This window comes from Tetranychus urticae, chromosome 1 (assembly GCF_039701765.1).
Source record: "Tetranychus urticae isolate SD_2017Ah chromosome 1, NJAU_TeUrti_SD_1.0, whole genome shotgun sequence".
In the NCBI taxonomy this organism is placed as follows: Eukaryota; Metazoa; Arthropoda; class Arachnida; order Trombidiformes; family Tetranychidae; genus Tetranychus; species Tetranychus urticae.
The window spans coordinates 29,414,638-29,434,928 of record NC_142958.1 but is presented as its reverse complement, the minus strand read 5'-3'; the positions used below and the strand labels follow the sequence as shown (position 1 = coordinate 29,434,928).

At 33.0% G+C, this 20,291-nt stretch overlaps 4 protein-coding genes across 6 annotated transcripts; 3 read left to right on the top strand and 1 right to left on the bottom strand.

The window, feature by feature from the left end:
* The first annotated feature begins 372 nt into the window (after window positions 1–372).
* Window positions 373–7,103, top strand: LOC107361847 (manganese-dependent ADP-ribose/CDP-alcohol diphosphatase). The gene is made up of 4 exons (XM_015928776.3): window positions 373–599; window positions 721–3,555; window positions 4,326–4,971; window positions 6,088–7,103. The coding sequence occupies exons 2-4, from the start codon at window positions 3,544–3,546 to the stop codon at window positions 6,936–6,938; spliced, it is 1,509 nt and encodes a 502-aa protein (XP_015784262.1). The 5' UTR covers window positions 373–599; window positions 721–3,543; the 3' UTR covers window positions 6,939–7,103.
* On the top strand, window positions 943–10,958 carry LOC107361524 (uncharacterized). The gene is made up of 2 exons (XM_015928362.3): window positions 943–2,421; window positions 7,740–10,958. Exons 1-2 carry the CDS (start codon window positions 943–945, stop codon window positions 9,546–9,548), a joined length of 3,288 nt encoding a protein of 1,095 aa, XP_015783848.2. The 3' UTR covers window positions 9,549–10,958.
* LOC107361846 (glutamate receptor ionotropic, kainate 2) lies at window positions 10,701–16,411 on the top strand. Of its 3 annotated transcripts, none has more exons than XM_089266338.1 (12): window positions 10,701–11,429; window positions 11,566–11,729; window positions 11,899–12,054; window positions 12,154–12,405; window positions 12,884–13,062; window positions 13,175–13,228; window positions 13,432–13,599; window positions 13,692–13,844; window positions 13,912–14,016; window positions 14,142–14,827; window positions 14,913–15,603; window positions 15,684–16,411. In XM_089266338.1, the coding sequence occupies exons 2-12, from the start codon at window positions 11,603–11,605 to the stop codon at window positions 15,840–15,842; spliced, it is 2,730 nt and encodes a 909-aa protein (XP_089122464.1). In that variant the 5' UTR covers window positions 10,701–11,429; window positions 11,566–11,602; the 3' UTR covers window positions 15,843–16,411. The 3 variants fall into 3 exon arrangements, with proteins under 3 accessions (XP_089122464.1, XP_089122460.1, XP_089122458.1); XM_089266334.1 differs by having other exon boundaries at window positions 11,052–11,429; window positions 15,681–16,411; XM_089266332.1 differs by having other exon boundaries at window positions 11,052–11,729.
* A 1,492-nt stretch (window positions 16,412–17,903) lies between these two features.
* On the bottom strand, window positions 17,904–20,196 carry LOC107362092 (calmodulin-lysine N-methyltransferase-like). The gene has a single exon (XM_015929096.3). It carries the CDS (start codon window positions 19,655–19,657, stop codon window positions 18,707–18,709), a length of 951 nt encoding a protein of 316 aa, XP_015784582.1. The 5' UTR covers window positions 19,658–20,196; the 3' UTR covers window positions 17,904–18,706.
* Window positions 20,197–20,291: the final 95 nt, after the last annotated feature.

Genomic DNA, 20,291 nt, shown 5'->3' with positions numbered 1-20,291 from the left:
AGCCTTATTTTTAGATATTGGATAGCTTTTAATGATAATCTATTGAGCTACAAAAAGCTACAAATTTTAAAATGGCCGAATATTATTCAATAATATCCCACTGATATGATGTTTCATTATGAGTCTTGTAAAAATTAATATGCGGCTTTGAATATGGTGGCACTTTTCAACAATCTAATGAACAGTTCTGTAATTTACTTGAAACTTGATTTGCTTTTGTTAAACACTCCAAGTAAATAATTTGTGAAATGGTTTTAAAACTCGCTCCTTGACTCTGTAGATTACTACTTACATTGAAAGGCCGCAGGAGTCCCTTGCTGTTGCTGGAATACAGGCAAAATGTTTTGCTAAAAAAAGTTTAGTGAGAGAGATTGGTTTTAAATTAACTTGTTTTTTCTTGGAGATTTCAGTTAATGATTATTTCAATTCATTATTTTTAATTAACCTGGTTTGTGGTTACTAAAGTAATTAAAAGAAAGATAAAAAATTAATGTCGCCCAACTGACTGATATTGCTGATTGAAGGATTGATGCTAAGTGATTATTGTATCTTTTGGTTGCACGCTTTCTAAATCCTCAGCAACTTGGATTACTTGTAAGGTGAGTTACATTTTATGTTTTGTTTTTTTTTGTCTTTTTTTAATTAATCAAACCTTTCAGAACTTGGTTGTCATCATTTTATTGCATATACATAATATTTTCTATTTTCTCCTCATTTCAGGTTTGCTCATTGTTCTTTTCATTGTGCTTTCCTTTCTCTTCTATGCTTCTAGGTTCATTTTTTTCTTTCTCTACTCGTTGCTGTAATAAGCATATTTATAAGTGATATTATTATTCTTAAACCAATTATCAAAGTGATTTACCATTTACCAGCTTAATCTGCTGTTTAAATATTCTGTGAATAGAGACTAGTTTCTTGGACCATCAGCAAAGTGATTCAACAATGACCACCACAGAGCCAGCAACAGACAAATCAGGACCAGTTGTCGAAACAGATGCATCGAATTCAAATAAAGCTATCGCGCTTAAAGATAAAGCAAACGAATACTTCAAAAATCAAGATTATTTAAAAGCAATACTTCTCTATTCTGAAGCAATTGAACTGGATGGAACTCAAGCGGCCCTTTATTCTAATAGAAGTATTGCCCATCTTCGGTTAGAAAACTTTGGCTACGCTCTATCTGATGCAACCAAGGCTATCGAATGTGACCCTAATTACGTTAAAGGTTATTATCGCCGTGCCGTATCTTATATGGCTTTGGGTAAATACAAAGAGGCAGTTAAAGATTTCGAACACATTCTAAAGATATCTCAAGCTGGTAAAGAAACCCGACTCAGATTAAATGAATGTAAAAAATTGCTTAGAAAACAAGCTTTTGAGAAAGCCATTTCAGTTGATTACGATAAAAGTGTTGCTGCATCAATTGATCCAGATCATATGCAAGTTGAACCCAATTACGATGGTCCACATATAGTTAACGGCAAAGTTGATCTCGAATTTGTTGTTTCATTAATCAAAACCTTTAAAAAAGGCAAAAAATTGGATAAAAAGTATGCTTATATGATTATTTTACAAGTAGCCGAGCTATTTAGAAAATGCGACTCTTTAGTCGATGTAAAAATTCCTGATGAATCCAAATTCACAGTATGTGGAGACATACACGGGCAATATTTTGATTTGCTAAATATTTTCGAACTCAATGGACTTCCTTCATCAACCAATCCATACCTGTTCAATGGTGATTTTGTTGATCGAGGATCATTTTCCGTAGAATGTATTCTTACTTTGTTTGCCTTTAAAGCTCTTTATCCAAACCATTTCTTCATGTCAAGAGGTAATCACGAAAGCCAAACTATGAACCAAATGTATGGATTCGAGGGTGAAGTAAAAAGCAAATATTCGTCCACAATGTATGACCTATTCACCGAAACATTTAACTTGTTACCTCTTGCTCATTGCCTTAACAAACGGGTATTGGTTATGCATGGTGGCCTTTTCTCCTCGGACACTGTCACATTAGATGATATTCGTAAAGTAGACCGATATCGACAACCTCCTGATGAAGGTATCATGTGTGAACTTCTCTGGTCAGATCCAATGGCCAAACATGGTCGTGCACCTTCAAAAAGAGGCGTTGGTATTCAATTTGGACCAGATGTGACACATCATTTTTGTGAATTTAATAATCTTGACTATATTATTCGAAGTCATGAAGTCAAAAATAATGGCTATGACCTAGCTCATGATGGTAAAATGATCACCGTCTTTTCAGCTCCCAATTACTGCGATGCCATCGGTAATCTAGGAGCTTACATTACCATGACTGGTAAAACTTTAATTCCCGATTTCCACACCTATTCGGAAGTGCCTCATCCTGATGTCAAGCCTATGGCTTATGCGTCAAGTTTTTTCGGATTAAGGGCTTGATGTAGTCCTGTAGTTAGCCTGAAAATAAACAACAACTACAAAGTAAAAATTGAATAAACAATAAAAACGAAACTTCTAACAGACCTTCGCAAACGAAGAAGCAAAATTTTGAGGTAAATGCGAAAATTTTCATGTATATATTGATTGATTAATCAAATAAATTTCTTTTGAAATAATCGATGCAATTATTTATAGAAGTGAAAATATTCACAACTTATTAATAATAAGCAATTATCATCTACGTTAAACTGATTGTTAGGCAACTCTAATCATACAAATTGATTACAAAAAAAAGCTACAATAAACAGTTTTCCGCTGTAACCAGTGTTGAAATTAATTCTGATAAGTGAGATGAGAAATATCAAATTTACTATTTAAAGTAATTAACAAATGTAAAAATAGTGGTTTGGATATTCTGGGTATGGAAGTTAACAACGTAAATTCAATTGTTTATTCCAACAAATTAATTGTAAAAGGATATGAGTTACTTACGCCATTAATGATTAAAAATATCCATAGTTAAAGTCTCGGCGGAGTCTTGAAAGATAATTAAAGGTCAGATTCTCAATAGATTTTCACTAAATCAATAAATAACCCTCTTTGAACATAACAAATAAAACTGTTTGGCAAAATGGTAGAGTGCCCTTCGAAGCTCGACAGATATGTAAGTGAAAATGTTCGTGCGATAATGAATTTGCAGCCAATAACGAAAGTTACAATTTTCAATAAAGAATAAAATATCCAAAGAAGAAATATTGAATGAGAACTATTAGAAATCAGATTGAAACATGGAAAGCGTAGTTTAAAATGATTAAAATATGAAAAGTTAACAAAATTTCGTATGAATAGCCCTTGGAGCTATTCTTTGATAGATTAAGCTTGGAATAAGGATTTCAACTTACTCATGTGTTGATTAGCTTTATTTTTTTGCTGTTTAACGCTACATTTCTGGTTTTGTTTATGTAATTCAGTAAGCTAACTAAACAGTTCAACTACCTTCGAATGCGAAACTTGAAATTATTAAAGGAATTATTGATCGTTAACATTGAATTTCTGTAAGGATGATTATAATTAACATGTGTCTGTCAACTGATGCTTTGATAGAAACTGTCAGCAATGGCTTTATTGGTGAGTAAATATCTTAATTAATTTTCTATTAACATGGTTGCTATGAACAAAAATCGTAGAAATGATGAATACCTATGGGTGCATGTTTCATCCAAGTGATTTAACATTACATTATTCTAGTATTTATGATCAATAATCCCCAAATAGCGAGTCTTAGATTTATCATCAATCGATGATGCATTTTGTAAACAACAAACCGATAAGTTATTTCTTTTGGAATCAGCTGCTGATTGTGTACCTTTTGCCGTGTTATGTTGTTTTCCTGAATGTTATACCATTATTCAAAGTAACTGGTGTTTAAAGATTTGTCCATACATTCAGCAAATCCTTGGCATTAAGGTTTTACGTCTACTATTGTAATAAAAGCTTACCTTCTGTAACTTTCAATCTTGTCCTCAGTATCTTTCAAACTGCTGAGACTTTTCATTGTGTAATTTGGCAACTAAAAATATGATCCATTCCTAATGAGACTATTTTTTTATTCAGTTTTATTCAACTTGCTCCACGTCGAAAGGGTAACATTGTTTCTTTTGTACTGTCTAAACTGTGTTGCAATCAGCACTCTATTTGAGTTTTCATCCAATTTCTTTCGTTAGTTGCGCATCTCTCACCAATTTAGCTGCTCAGTAGAAAAGTTAAGCTATACATTGTAAATCCCATACAATATATTGTATTGCAGCAGAAGAGACTGCCTTCTTTTTTTACTTTAATCTGATTTCATTTGAATTAATAAATCTTCTTTATCTGTCTCTCTTTTTAAATATGACTAGATTGTTCTTAGTCGACGTGCTCATCTTCCAGTTGGACCATTTGCCACCAAGCAAGCCCTAAATCAACATGTCAAGACTTTTCAAAAGACTTGTAATTTTTTGGTGAAAAATCTGTTACAACGAAGCAAGGGGGACGTTGTTGGTCGGACATTCCATTCAAGGTGTACCATCTTGGCTAATCAAGCATTATTGAATTCCAATTGTGAAGATAAAGTTGAAACTACCGGACAAAGGCTTGGAAAACAACCCCTTGGTCAAAATTTGACTGAAAATCACAATCATACAGTTAATAGTGATAAACTCGAAATGCTACCAGATCAATCTTTGGATATGAACCTCACACCTAGCAACAATTTTTTGGCAAGATTTGGTGTTATTACTGATGTCCAATATGCTGATTCAGATAATAAACCAGCTCATTATGATCCAACTAAAACAAGATATTATCGAGCCTCATTGGGTCACGTTGCTCATGCATTTGACCACTGGGATAAAGAAATGACTAAACCTTCCTTTGTTCTTCAACTTGGTGATATTATTGATGGATTGAATAAACGTACAAACGGGTTGGATCCATTGGATGCTATTAATAAAACACTGGTTGCTTTCGAAGCCCATCCAACAATTCCCACATTTCATGCTGTTGGTAAGTAGTGTTGGATTTTGGTGCAATCCTTTTGATTTTTTCTATAAATGTGCAAATGAACCTCGTATTAGAACGATTATTTTTTGGCATTAGGCTGTGATGTTAAGTTAAATCATTCTGAGTTTGAGAGCAGAGTATTTTAACATTTATTATTCATCATATTTTTGAACCTTGATAAGTCTATATCATCATTGTCCAATTCAAGCAGGGTAGAACAAAGAAGAACAGGTTCCAACTAGAATTAACCATAACCAATATTTAATTGTTCAGTTATTTCCGATGGTTCAAACAAGAGGCTTGTCTGGAAATGCTTGTTTGTTTAAATAAACTTGTGTTTGCATGGCGAAACATCTTCAAATACTTAAGCAGGAAAAAAGTACTCCAGTAAACGTGGTTAGCGACAGTAACACAAACAATGGCTGAAAATTTATAACTTATAATTTATCCACAATCAGTACCAATCAATTGTAAATAATACACACCCATGCCAAGCCTCTCGCGTGCTGATTCCTCAATCTAATTTGATCTTAGGTTTATAATCATTTTCAATAGGAAAAATCAAAAAAATTCTAAGAATAGTAACTGCGATAAACCTATCGCAGTTATTTTTCCGTTAATAATCGTATCTCAACTGTGCTTTCATCAGGTTAGATAACTCTATTGAATTTGTTCATGAATTATTTAGAATCAGTTCCTGTGAATCATGATCAAAATCATGTATTCTCATAAGATACTGCGATCTAACATATCTATGCTAGTTTAAAAATGAATTATCAATAATATTATTGTTAAATCTAAGTCATTGAAATGATATCAGTTCCAATGATCAAAATGGTATCAACATGATAGTTAGGCTTAAAAAGTGGAATGAATGGTATTTAACCACATCTGAACATCATCGTGATCGTCTTTGCGTAAAGTTACATAAGTAAATCATTGATATTAGTTAGCGTAACATGTACTTTGGACATTTTTATTTCAATGATTACTTCACACTTCAATAATTCGTTTAATTCACTGATTACACTTTATCAAATCTATTTTAATTTTCCAAGCAAAAATGTTGCCATAATTATTAATAACTAACTCTTATTTTTTGTCTCCTTTGCTCATTAGGTAACCATGAATTATATAATTTCAAGCGAGGTGAAATTGTTAGCCTCTTCCGCGATTCCCTTATAAGGAAGACTAAAGTCAAGACTGATCTGATGGGGCTAAATTTGAATATTAACGAAATTTCCGATAATCAAGCTTCACCTGACAGTCATACCCTTTATTATAAATTCAACCCTTCACCTAAATTGAAAATAATTGCTCTGGATTGCTTTGAAATCTCCGTTATCGGATATGACCCTAGTCATGAAAATTATCGTAAAGCTGAAGAGATACTCTTTAAATACCATGGCCATCGTGATTTTGATTTATGGGACGTTGATGATCATTTAGCTGAAGGACCTGAGAAACGGTTTCAACAACAGAATGGTGCTATTAGCGATGAGCAATTAGATTGGTTGGCAAGAGAATTGGAAGATTCTGATAGAAAAGGAGAGAAAGTTATCGTATTTGGCCATGTCTGTCTTCACCCTGGTTCTTGTGATTGGTCATGTTTAGTCTGGAATTATGATAAAGTTATCGAAACCTTTCATCGCTACAATTGTGTGGTTAGCTACATGTCTGGCCATGCCCATAAATTTGGACACTCGGTTGATGAAAAGGGAATACATTATATTGTTTATCATGGAGTAATCGAGACTTCACCGACTAATGAAGCTTTTGCAACTGTAACAATTTATGAGGATTGCTTACAAGTTGATGGTTATGGATTAGAAGAAAATTTAAATCTTGCAATACCATCGAAAATCACTTCACCCAATGACACCAATAATTCTGCTAATTATGAAATAAGCGACTTTAATGGAACCACTGCTGCAACTAATATACCAACAACCATTTCTGTTACTGTTTGATTGTACAGTTGAATAGTTTTTACCTGTTGTTCCAAATGCGCAATTATTCTGTATAATTGTTGACAAAAAAGAAATGAAAGATAAAAAAACATAACATATATCAACTGGTTACTTTACCTGAAACCTGCTTCAGAATAAAACAAAAACAAGAAAATTTTTTGAATCTGATTTAATTAAATTTTGATTGGCATAAATCGTGATTTTCTTGGTTGCTCTGATCATTTATCCGAATCTATTTTCGGAAGTTTTTATTTCAGATTAGATTTACAATAATCAAGGAACTACTGTTACATTTGGTCCATATTCAAAATCCATACTGATCAAACCAATTGTGATTTGATCACATATTAATGGTTCATTTTAATCATTGACAGATTGTATTGATTGGTTTTATTGATTGATTGATTTGATAGATATCTTATTTTCTTAGATCGATAAATTGATGCAACAAATTGCATTGAATTGGATTATATTTCACATTTTTTTCTATATAATCTTTGAATAATATCTAAATAATGATTAAAAATAAATTTATTTAATTCATCAACATAAATACACGTTAATTTAAAAAAGATTGTTGTCTTTAAATAAAAAAATTGAAAAAAATTAATAAAATAGATTTGAAAAAAGCGCTGTTATTTGAAAAATGCACCGCTTTATGATACTTGATATATCGATAAATGTAAAAGCTAATGGATCATTTAGATTTTGTATGACAGGAGAGTTACAAGATTTTATTGCTTCTCTTTTCTTCTTTCTTTCTTTCCTCTTTTCCTTGTGCAAATTTAATTATTTAATTAATTACATAAAATTGATACTGGTTTAATTATCATGTTTGGAAGAAATGGTTCCTTTTTTCTTCTCTGTTTAATATTCTTATTGTCATTAGTGAGACAACATGAATCTCTCAACCTTCCTGTACCTCGATCTGATCCATTTCTTTCCTCAATTCATGGCAATCAGGATGATTTGGACCCAGTTTTTGGTGAATCGGAGAGAATTATATTGACTCTTGATGAGGGGATCTGCTTGTCCAGTGAGAATGAAGATTTTCAGTTTGACGATGTTTGGGATTGTAACCTCAATTCAGTTGCCTTCTTACCAGCATCGCCAATCGCTCACAATAGCAGCTCTTCATCTTCATCATCCTCCTCCTCACCATTTGAATCAACCTTTGTCTCAACTTCTTCTAGTAACTTCTCTAATACTGAGCAAACAATAAACTCGTATTACGTCAACTCTACCGATGGAACTAGCAGTTTAATCTGTGAAACCTCATTAGGTGATAATCTTGGTCAGCTAACTCTAGAACCTTCAACATCGGTATCCTCTTTATCATCAGTCGATGTCAGTGGTTCTATTGCTTCTGGTGAGACCCTTACTCAAAATAGACCAATTTTAAACAATTCGCCTAGAACGCCAAGCACCTCGGGTGTTAGCAGCTCTTTAGATGTAGACTCATCTTCGGTTAGCTCATCAAGAAATGGTATTTGTCCGAGTTTAAGCAGTATTAGCAGCAGTAGCTATGAAAATGATAATCTCAATAATTATCGCAATATCGATGATTATAGCGATGATGAAAGTATTGCTGGTGCATCTGCTTTAGTATCTACTACATCCTCAATCAATGAAAATGGTTTCAGCCAATACTGTCACAATTCGGATGCTGTTAATTTTTATTCTCATGATGATATCTCTTCCGACAATATCGCTGAACAGGAAGCAGCTGTATCATTTATCGACCAATCAGTGTCAGATTTAAACGGTGCGTTATGGAGTAATTTTTCAAGTGGGGCTGATTTTGCAGAAGGATCTGACATTGCAATGGGAGGATTTAGTGGTGATAGTTATGCTGTCAGTGATTCGGTTGATACTTTTTGCAGCAATGTTTCCTTAAATAGGCCTGGGCCAGCAGATTCTGTTCGCCACAATCACACTTATACTACTCCAACACATCTTGATCCTGTCAATGACTTAAGAACCAACTCGATACATCACACCAATGGCCATTCTCCCCTTTCTTCTCTTTCACATCTGCCCTACCAGCAACATGTCAGTCTTAGACAACAGTTTGTTCTCAATGGAGGTCGATCTTCGAGAGGTTCTAAAACTGAACATACTCGAAGTAATTTCAGTGATACATCAGACGATGATCGAAGTATTACTAGAGATGAAAAACGTGCAAAGGCTCTTAACATACCAATACCTGCTGAAGAAATAATTAATTTACCAATTGATGAATTTAACGAGCGTTTAGCTAAATTTGAATTTAATGAAGTTCAGCTAGCGCTGATTCGTGATATAAGAAGACGTGGTAAAAATAAGGTTGCCGCCCAAAATTGTCGCCGACGTAAAATGGACCAAATACTAGATTTACAAAGTGAAGTGGGACGACTATATTCTCAAAAGAAAGCCTTTGAAATTCAACAAGAACAGTTGTTAGCCTTGAGGCATTTAGCTCAAGAAAAATACACTAAACTATACGATTTTATTTTAAGCTCATCTGAAAGTTCAACACCCCTTTCCAATTTCACAAGCAACCTCAATGATTATCCTCAATCAATGTTAGTCCTACCATCGGTGGAAAGTACTTCAGCAACAAGTAACTAAATAATTATGATAAGTTATTACAGTGACAACAACATCAACTACAAAAACAAGAATGAATAAAAGTTAACATACATGTAAACTAATTATGATGGTGGTGATGGGCAGCAAATTTTTTACCCTGAAAAAGTGTGTTCACATTCCCTGGAAAGCTTGTTTGCTGGTTAAATACTGGAATAGACTGAATTGAATAATTCAGCTTCTTTTTTGCAATCCCTGATAGATTCTTCAAACAGATGATGCTGAAAACAAAAAGAAAAAAGTGATCAGATCGGAGGAAAGGAAACCCCAGTTCAAAATCTCATGTCTTGTTAATTGATTTCATATTCTCGAGGAAAGAAGGAAAGAACATTTTTGATGACTTCTAAAGGCTTTAACTAATTCTCAAAAGTTTGGATTAAAGGATTATGGTGACTGACTTTTCGTAATCAACTTATGTTGATCCATTATAATATTGTACATTGTGAGTCAAGCTCTGGATTCGTGCTGATGGTTTAACAACTTCAAATCGAATCCTAAATATTCTGGATTAAGTTCAAAAAAACCTCAAAATATAAGTAAAAAAAAATTAGCGCAGCTTTCTCAATATTGAAAGAGAAAGGGAAAGAGAAAGAGAAACCACGAAACTATTCAAAACCAACCTTCAAGAGGATAAACTGCATCAACATATTATCGATCTGATTTCCAAAAGGATTAGTCAACTGACTGAACAAACAATGATTCGGGGTAATTTTTCAAAGATCAAAAGCTACAAAAAAAATAGGTAATGATTAATTCATTAAGATAAACACAGACAACTGTGCCTCTTAATTATGATAATTGATAAAAGGAGAAAACTGGTGAGGAGCTGATAAACTTAGTTAATGGACAAATGTTTGCGTATTAAAGGAAAGGATACATCAATGGAGATCCAAGCAATTACAATAGGAGCAGTTGGTGAGGTGTTAATAAGAGAATCAGTCAATTACTATTTACAGACTTTTATAACAACTATTTTTGACTTACAAAAAATTCAATATTTCTTTCATTTTCATGTTCTCTCTTCTTGAATTAACTAATCTTTTCTAACGATCTACTCATAAAATTGAAAAACGACATTTTTTCCTCCTTTGCTGTCATCAATCCAGCTTTTAAAACTTTTGATAGTTGAGACTTTACCTCATCCTTTATCAACTATTTTACTTTTCTTTACTTCTCAAGACTTCAACATTTCACAAAAAAAAATCCCCACTAAATCTCTTTCTCTTTCTCTCTCTCTCTCTCTTTTCTATTTTCTAGTCTTATTACTTAATACTTTTATGTAAAATATACCTCTCTTTGTCCTTTTAACCCTTTTTTGATCGAAATTTACCTGTTTCTCGGTGAAAAGTGAAGACTAGATAAACAAAAAGACAAAAAAAGATGATACAAAAATTACCCTGACTCAATATTCATTTCAACTTACCGGTTTAACAAGTGAGAAAGAGAGACGCTTTAAAATTGAATACATTTCTGATTGTGATTTAAAATTAAATACAATGTTTCAAAGTGAATGATTGGTCAATTATCATTCAATATGAGATGATATCTCTAAGTCGGTCAAGACTCCAAAAATGGCTATCTTCAATAATTATGAAAAGCAAATAATTATCTTCTAAAAATTTTAGAATTAAAAACAACGCTCTCATTTGACCTTACACAGGTTAAATTGTAAATATTGGTTTTAGTGGCCATCCTTGTATCAAATTCATCCTCATCCTTTTTTTATTCAACGCAAAATCAGTGGAATCCTTGAGAAGATGAAATTTCAATCAATAACTACTCAGAAGGATGCGGATAGATGAGGAGAACTGAAAAAGTACAATACTTCTTGGGAAGCTGAGCATCATCATAACTCTTCCCATTGTAATTAACACATTTATTTATCTACCAATTTGTTATTTGTTATTTTTGTTTCGTCTTTTTGTTAATACTATGTTAATGTTTATCTTTAAATGGATAGTTAAATAATTAATCTTTCCTGTGTACACTCAACAATTAGATTGTAACTCAAAATTTAACCCAAATTTTCAACCCAAATGTTGCTGCATTTTCAACGGTCAACATTTGAAGCTTGGCACCTAAACAAAATGTTATTCATCTACATTTCAATAATATCTGCTATTATCCATCAAATTAATTCATTTCCCAGTGTGCTTAGAATAGGTAAGTTTATAAATTACATTGTAAATTCAATAGTAATACCAAATTAGTAAATGAACATTGATTTATCCATGTTAAGGGAAACGACGAATCAATCTTTTTGTTTACCTTTTGCATTCTTTGATTTTACCCAAGTTTAATTGTTTCTTGCTTTTAATTTTTTATTACTAAGGTGGACTATTCAGTGATGGTGAAGAAGAACAAGAATTAGTATTTAAATATGCCGTTGATAGAATCAACTCGGATACAACGATTTTACCAAGATCAGCTTTGGTCGCTCAGGTTGAACATTTTGGTTCTGAGGATAGTTTCAGAGCTGATAAGAAAGGTTTGTACATTTTGTTGTTTTGTTTAACCATTTTTGTTTCAATGTTAACGATATATTTGTTTCCTTGACTAATATTTGTCTTTTAATTTAATCTTATAGTTTGTGGCCTTCTTCACGCCGGAGTGGCAGCCATTCTTGGTCCTCTTAGTGATTCAACCTCAATGCATGTTCAATCTATTTGTGATGCTCTAGAAATACCTCATATTGAAACTCGTTGGGATATTTCATCTCATCGAGAAGAACTTTCTATTAACCTTTACCCTAAACCAGCTGTACTTGCTCGAGCATACATTGATCTGGTAAAATATCTTGGTTGGAAACAATTCTGTGTGGCTTATGAAGATAATGATGGTAAGTGTACTTGAACATAGTGCCGTATATTGTCAGAGTACCAATGATGATAAATTTTGAGTGCACATTGAGTTGACTTTCAATTTGTTTATTTCATTTTAATCACACGGAGACAGTGTTCAAAGTTAACTCTTTAAATATTCACACATAAAGTGATTAATTGACAAACTCTTGTCAAGCATTCAATCACTGATGTACCTAACTGAACAATTTATTTTTGTTGCAATGACAAGCTATCGAGATCCATCGTAATCCGATAAGTTGATTGTATCAAAGCGATACATAATATTATATCATATTCTTGGTTTAATTGTACATTCTTGGCACAGTTACTACTACCAGGGCAAAACAAAATTGTTTAAAATTGAGATAATTGATTATTACGTTTCTATCATCATTACCCTTCTGTGTTTATGTTTGTTATGATCATTTTGTTGATGATTTGTTATACTAACTTTTATATCTTTCAATGTTACAGGATTAGTGCGTCTTCAAGAATTTCTGAAACAAGCTCAAAAAAATGATTGGTCAGTCAAATTTTACAAATTCAGACCTGGGAAACCTTACAGAGAAACATACTGGAAAATAAAGAAAACAGAAATAACAAATATCGTTCTGGATATCAGGACTGAAAATATTAATCGAGCTCTTAAACATGTAAGTGTCGAGAAACAGATTAAAATTTATCCAAAATACATTTTAATCATTTTACAATGAAATTATGTTTTGATTGACAATCTGATATTTGTTTTATTTCCCTTGAATTCAGGCTCAACAAGTTGGTCTTTTAACAGAGAAACATAACTATTTGGTCACCTCTTTGGTAATTAACCATTACAGTAGTGGTTTGGGTTAAGTTAACAAAAAAGGCCAGACTCAAGTTAATTTTTAAGTGTAGCCATCTCGAGCATAGGATTTGATAGCATCTGGACAGTCCACACAAAAAGTTAACTTAACCCTGACATTTATTGTATTTGTTTTGTTGATTAGTTTGATAAAATATATTAATGATGTTTCTCATTATAGGATTTACACACAGTTGACTTAGAAGATTTTAAATTTGGTAAAACAAAAATCTCTTCTTTTCGTTTAATTGATACTTCATCGACTGAATTAATCACATTGCTCGATGAATGGAGTTCAATATCAACAAGATATGGACGACGGACGATTAATCCACCTGAAAGTATCAGAGTAAGTTAAATTGACTTGCATAATCAGGAAAATCAGAAGATTTTAATATTAACGAAAATTTTCTCGCTCTTCTTGATGTTTATTTCAAACAGACTGATACAGCTTTAATTTACGATGCTGTTAAATTACTTGCAACTGCTCTTCAAGATCTCGATCAAAGTCAATCCATTGACATTACTCCTATTTCGTGTGAAAATGGACTACCTTGGTTGCACGGTAGTTCATTGCTTAACTACATGAGACCGGTGAGTTAATTTATTCCTAGTCAAATCCCAAGCCAACAATTGTTAATTTTTATGTGATATTTCACAGATCACATTTCGTGGGATAACTGGTTTGGTCGCTTTTGATCAACTTGGTTTCAGATCAAGCTTCACTCTAGATGTCATGACAGTTTCTGAAGATGGCTTACAAAAGGTAAATTGATTGCTCCAATCTAATCTATTTTATTCCCTAATAAACGATAGCATGCAAAATTTTAATAAAAACAATTGATGTCAACAGAGCAACACGAACTAATATTGGTCTATTTAAAATTTCAGATTGGTATTTGGAATCCAGAGGAAGGCAAAGGTGTAAATATTAGTGATGCCTGGCGAGCCTTTCTTTTCCAGACTCATGCTCTTGAAAACAAAACGGTCGTGGTCACTACCATTCTGAATGAACCATTTGCTATGTTGAAAGGCTCTGCTCGTGAAAAGTCACAAAATGAACGTTACGAAGGATACGCAATTGATTTAATTGACGAATTATCAAAAGTACTTCTCTTTAAATATATTTTTCGTGAAGTTAAAGATGAAGCCTATGGAACATTGAATGAAACAACTGGAGAATGGAATGGGATGATTGGTGAGCTGATTCGAGGAGAAGCTGATTTAGCGATTGCAGATTTAACAATTACATCTAAACGTGAAGAAGCTGTCGATTTCACGCTTCCTTTCATGAATACTGGAATATCAATTTTGTTTCGTAAACCGACAAAAAAGGTTACCACATTGTTTTCCTTCTTATCCCCATTTTCAATGGTTGTTTGGGTTTATGTTGTTGGTGCATATGTCGGAGTTTCTGTCATTCTCTTCGTTGTGGGAAGACTATCTCCATATGAATGGGATAATCCTCACCCCTGTAGGCAAGATGATCAAGTATTGGAAAATGATTTCAGTCTTCTGAACAGTTTCTGGTTTACCATTGGAAGTCTTATGCAACAAGGTTCAGACTTGGCACCCAAGTAAGTTAACTAAATGTATAACTGTTGAGTAAACAATTTAATGAACAGTAAATAAATTAATCTAAAATTTAAATCTCCACATTAGGTCTATGTCTACTCGAACAATCGCTGGAATATGGTATTTCTTTACACTAATCATGATATCTTCGTACACCGCTAATCTGGCTGCTTTCTTGACCGTTGAGAAAGTCGTTTATCCAATCGAGGATGCCAAAGATTTATCGATGCAAACAGAGATTGAATATGGCTGTGTTAAATCAGGATCAACCTGTGGTTTCTTCAAGGATTCAAATCTAACAGTTTACCGGCGAATGTATGAATTTATGATTTCACATCCTTATGTTTTTGCCGCCTCTGGTGCTGATGGTAAGAAACGCGTTCTCAATGGTAATTATGCCTTCTTGATGGAATCAGCATCTATTGAGTACGCTATTGAACGAGAATGTAATTTAACTCAAATTGGTGGATTATTGGACAACAAGGGATACGGGATAGCAACTCGGCGAAACTCACCTTATTCCAGATTATTGTCTCAAGGAATCCTTCAACTTCAAGAAAGAGGTGTTCTTCACACCCTTAAAGATCGCTGGTGGAAACAAAAGCGTGGTGGTGGTGCTTGTGCTGATGATGCTAAAAAAGGATCATCCAGTGTTACTGAGCTTAGTCTTGGTAATGTTGGTGGTGTGTTTGTGGTACTTGTTGGTGGACTTTCATTCTCTATCCTAATGGCTGTCTGTGAATTCATGTGGAGAGCAAGAAAAATTGCTCCAGATAGGGTAAGATTGTTGCTCTATAGTTTTTATCTCATTCATGTTTCCAACAAATTTGATTAATCTTAATTTTTTTGATTCAGAAGTCAATGTGTGATGAGATGGTTCGAGATCTCAAATTTGCTTTATCGTGCCAAAGTTCAACTAAACCTGCTCGAACCAGTATTCGTTATGCAGGATACACAGGACCCGATAATGTCCATGAAAAACCGGCGCCGTCGATGCCAGGATTTATTAACTATTGATCAAATTCAGCTAATACATTGTAATAATATGGTGCAATGGCTCTTAACATTGGCAAAAATGAAACCAACCTCAATATGCTCAACGATGTTTTTTCCTCTTCCTCTTCCTTTCCTTTTTTTGGAAAACTTTTAATCTAATTTATATCATCATTCTCTTTGGTAATCATTATGGTCATTCAAGGGAGAGGACGACAAATAACGCGAAACGAAGCCAACTTTGAACAAAGCAAATTAAATTGTATACACTTTTCAACGCTGTTGGCCCAATCAAAAGGGAGATTGTTAACCTTTTTGCTGCAAAAATTTTGCATGTTCAATGTTGCTTTTCAGTTGAAATTCAATTTAAATTGTTGCTTTTTGTCTTCCCAAAAGAATCAAAAATTTTTATCATGTTGACAAAATTATTAATATGCTGATGAGTTTAAATTGTTATTAGAATCATTATTTCATTTTAAAAGAAACCTTTGTTCTCTCATTAGTTTAATATCTCGCATTTATTGTATAAATTTAATCATAAACAATCATGATTTCATCCTCATTAAAATCAACGTCTTTTTTAGCACACAAAACTGATTCGTTATTAATTACTCCGAGTTTATTTGAAGAAAAGTGCCAATTGTTTAAGTTTGCTAGGCCTTCAAGCTGGAATCTCGAATCTAGTGTTAACTCTATTTACCCAGTACATTATATTGACATTTTTGACTTGCTAGTTGATAAATTGCTAATTAAATATTGAATAAAGAGTTGGCTCAATCTGTTAATAAATTTTGATCGACAAATATTGAATTGCAAATAAAGCTTCAGGCTGCTTGAAACAGTTATAACAAGTAGACATTTATATTGATTGTTTTCTGGTTGGATAATTAGTTGTTATTATATTGACTTGTAAATTCAAACTAGCATGAGTTTTCAGTGAAATTTAAACCAGATTTAGTGAGTTGAGTCTAGCGAAGGAGTAAATTTGAATCTCTTTTAGACTAGTAGTGCATACAATTAAAATTGATCATCTATTTTTGTTTTAATCAAGCAAATAGTGTAGCAAATTGTAAGCTACACTATTGACCTCGAATCTTCAATACAGTTCAATTGTCTAATTGGGATTACATTAATCCAGATGACTGTGATTTCCCGGAAACTGAGCAGTTAACTTGGTTCGCAAAACAATTAGATTAACTTCTATTGACTACATTACCAACTTATTTCAATCACTGTTTCAATCGCAAACCTTAAAATTGAAGATGAGTTTAATCTAAACGATATTAAAATTCCGTTCTAACTGTTGAATGACGCAAAATATTCAAGTCTTCATTAATCCTATTTTGGTTGTAAAGCGACAGATAATTTCATCAGTTGAATACGACATTGAGTCTAATCTTAGTCTGGAAACAATGAATTAGTCCTTTAAAAAGAAGGTAAATTATCCATTGATCAAGTTAAATCAATCAGAGATAGTTTAAATTTCCAGTGATTTCATCGTTTCATCAGAAAGGTTAGTAACTTTCAATTTTTTTGCTGTGACTTCAGTAACATTTTGTTGCTTTTAAAGATCAACACAAAATGTCCAAACTGTTCGCATCAATATCAATCTTAATTTTATCAATTGCGAGCTTTATCCCGTTAATAACAATGGCCTGGATACCGAATGGACCATCCTCTCTTGGGCCAATTCGTATAGACAAAAAAAGTGACGGATTCCTTGAGGTTGGCTGTTATGGTGACTATGATAAAGCCAAGTTTGCCCGACTGGATCGCTTGTGTGAGGAATGCTATGAGCTTTACCGAGTTCCTGATTTATTCACTCAATGCAGGTCAGTTTTTACGCCTATTTTATCATAATTAACCATTAACCTTACAATTTTAATCATAATTTAACTGTTATTAGGCAGAGCTGTTTTAGAAATGACTATTTTCCTAAATGTATTGAAGCTTTAATGGTGACCAATGAAAAGGAGAAACTCATGGAGATGGTCGATATCCTTAATCGAGGTCGACTTTTTCATCCAGCATAAATAATCAAAATCATAATCATTATCAACGTAAGCAATTAAAATGGTTCAATTATTTCCAATTATTCAATTGTTTTTATCTTTATTTGATCATTTCTTTTGCTTTTGCTTGAAGAAGCAACAACTTTGACTTTTGAAATTTATTTTTTGATCATTGAAGACAATCAATTGACTGACTCATCATTAAGCTAAATTGAGACAATTACACTCAATAAAATGGTCAACTAAGATGATTATCAACACCATAAACACCTAAAGTTCAGTATTTGTTTTTACACATTCCTTGTTTCCCTTGTTCTTAAGCATTTCCAATGTGACTGAACAATCGTGTACAATGCACTGATTATGTTGAATAAAACTGTATTTAAAAACAAAGCTTAAAAGGTACATTTAGTTGCATTGAACGATAATAATAACAATATCGGTAACAGATTAACATGGGTAAACCTCTTATGGTCACATCTTTTGTTGCGTTTTTAGGGTACTTTTCATTACTTCAACAAAGCGTTTTATTTTATCCAAATAATTTCAACAGCAATAACAATAAGTTATCGATGAATTTATCCGTCATTATCGTCCAACTATAGTAATATATGGAGCTACTATAAACAATGTTATCTTGGTTTAAACGCTATTTCTGCGGCAAATAGAGAGAAGATTGATTGAGAGCATCTGATTGTCAAACAAAACAAAGACCAGAACTGAACGTTTCCAGTTTTGTGATACAAACAGCTAATAATAAATTTTCATTGATTTTTTTGTTTCTCAAGCAAATTTTTGAGTTCATTAGTTGCGACCTCTCCTCCTCAATGTCGATTGAATACGAATGATTGACAATGATTGAAATAACTAGTGAGGTTAATAACTTGGCTTTGTCAAAATCATAAGTAATGGATAATGTCGGTCAGGTGAATACTGATATTTATCTCTTTCGTCTAGATAAGTTGTGTGCATTGACCAAATGGTTGGATCATAATTTTCCTCATGTTGAACTATAAATCGTTTACTGGCAAGGTTGGCAAATTTTTCGAAAGATTTGTTCCTACTTGGAGCGATAATATAGCATTTTCCGTTTCGTTTCAACAAAGACCAAATTGTTTGTTCCAGATTTTTGTGACAATTTTCTAAATACAAGCAATCAGAAATGAGAATAACATCAATGAACCCGCTAAGATTTTCATAATCTTCTTGCTGGCCCCAAGTCAACTGGCGAGCTTCAATTGGAATGTCTTTGGATATAAATCGAGATCTATTTCTGGCTAAAATTAAATTCAAATTGTCAATGCAAGCAGGATTACCATCGGTAAGAAACAGTTGCGCTGGATTACAAGTTGAAGCAACAATGAGACCACTTAAACCGGTCAAACCCGAACCAAGCTCCAATACAACCTTTCCATTGAATAGTGGTTTATTTTGAAGGCACCAATAACCCAAAATTTTCTCAGAAGGCCAAATACAAATAGCACCGGTCGAATCACGTGATATAAGAATCTCGGCAAAGGGTATTTTGCCTGCAGGTAGCCTTATTTCAACTTTAACATCATTACTACCTTGACATGTAGCTTGGTACCAGACATTTGATTCTTCTCCATTAGGTTTACCGGGTTCTTTTTCCACTGCCACCAGAGTTATCAAGGGAAAGCCATTGAATAAGCGTATAGAGCCATCATATGGAGCGGCAGCTTCTAAGCCTTCATAAAATACTTTAGCTAAAATCTGCCAACGGGCTCGAGCTAAAGTCCGCCTCAGACCAATCTCTATTTGTTGCTGCTTTGAATCTGTATTTGGGTCAGTTTTCATCATCGCCATTTGACTGATAGATAAAACTGGTAGCAATCAGCTGTCGATGGCTTGTCAACTGAGGCAATATGGCAATATCTTGCAATTAACAAATTTCTTCAAATCGCAATTTGAATACTGGTTACAGTGTCACATCACTGATTAATATGTTTACCAATGATAGGTAAAATTAATTTTGATTAAATAAACATGCTGTCAAGACTGGATGGAATGTGAACAGATTAAGCATATGCATGTATAAACACCACAGAAGAGAGAAAGATGTTGTTTAAAGATGGCACAGTTTGTGGAAATTATTATTAATTTTAAACACAATTATTAATGATTCGTTGTCTATTTAAGAAATACTAAATTTAAATTTAAAACACTTAAGGTGGAAGTTATTGAATATGTTGTCACAATTCAATAATATTCTGGTAACAAAACAACCTTACTTCTCTTTTCAATGATAGAGACCTCTCCAATAATAATGATTGAATCATCATGTCTGATGCATCTGTTTTTACATCTTTATCAAACAGCTTCTGTTTATCATTTAATAAGAAGCAAAGTTGACATTTAACTTGTCATTTATCAAATAATTAGATTAATGCATAATTTATGATACATTTTTTTACATTATTTACATTATGTATTTTAGTCG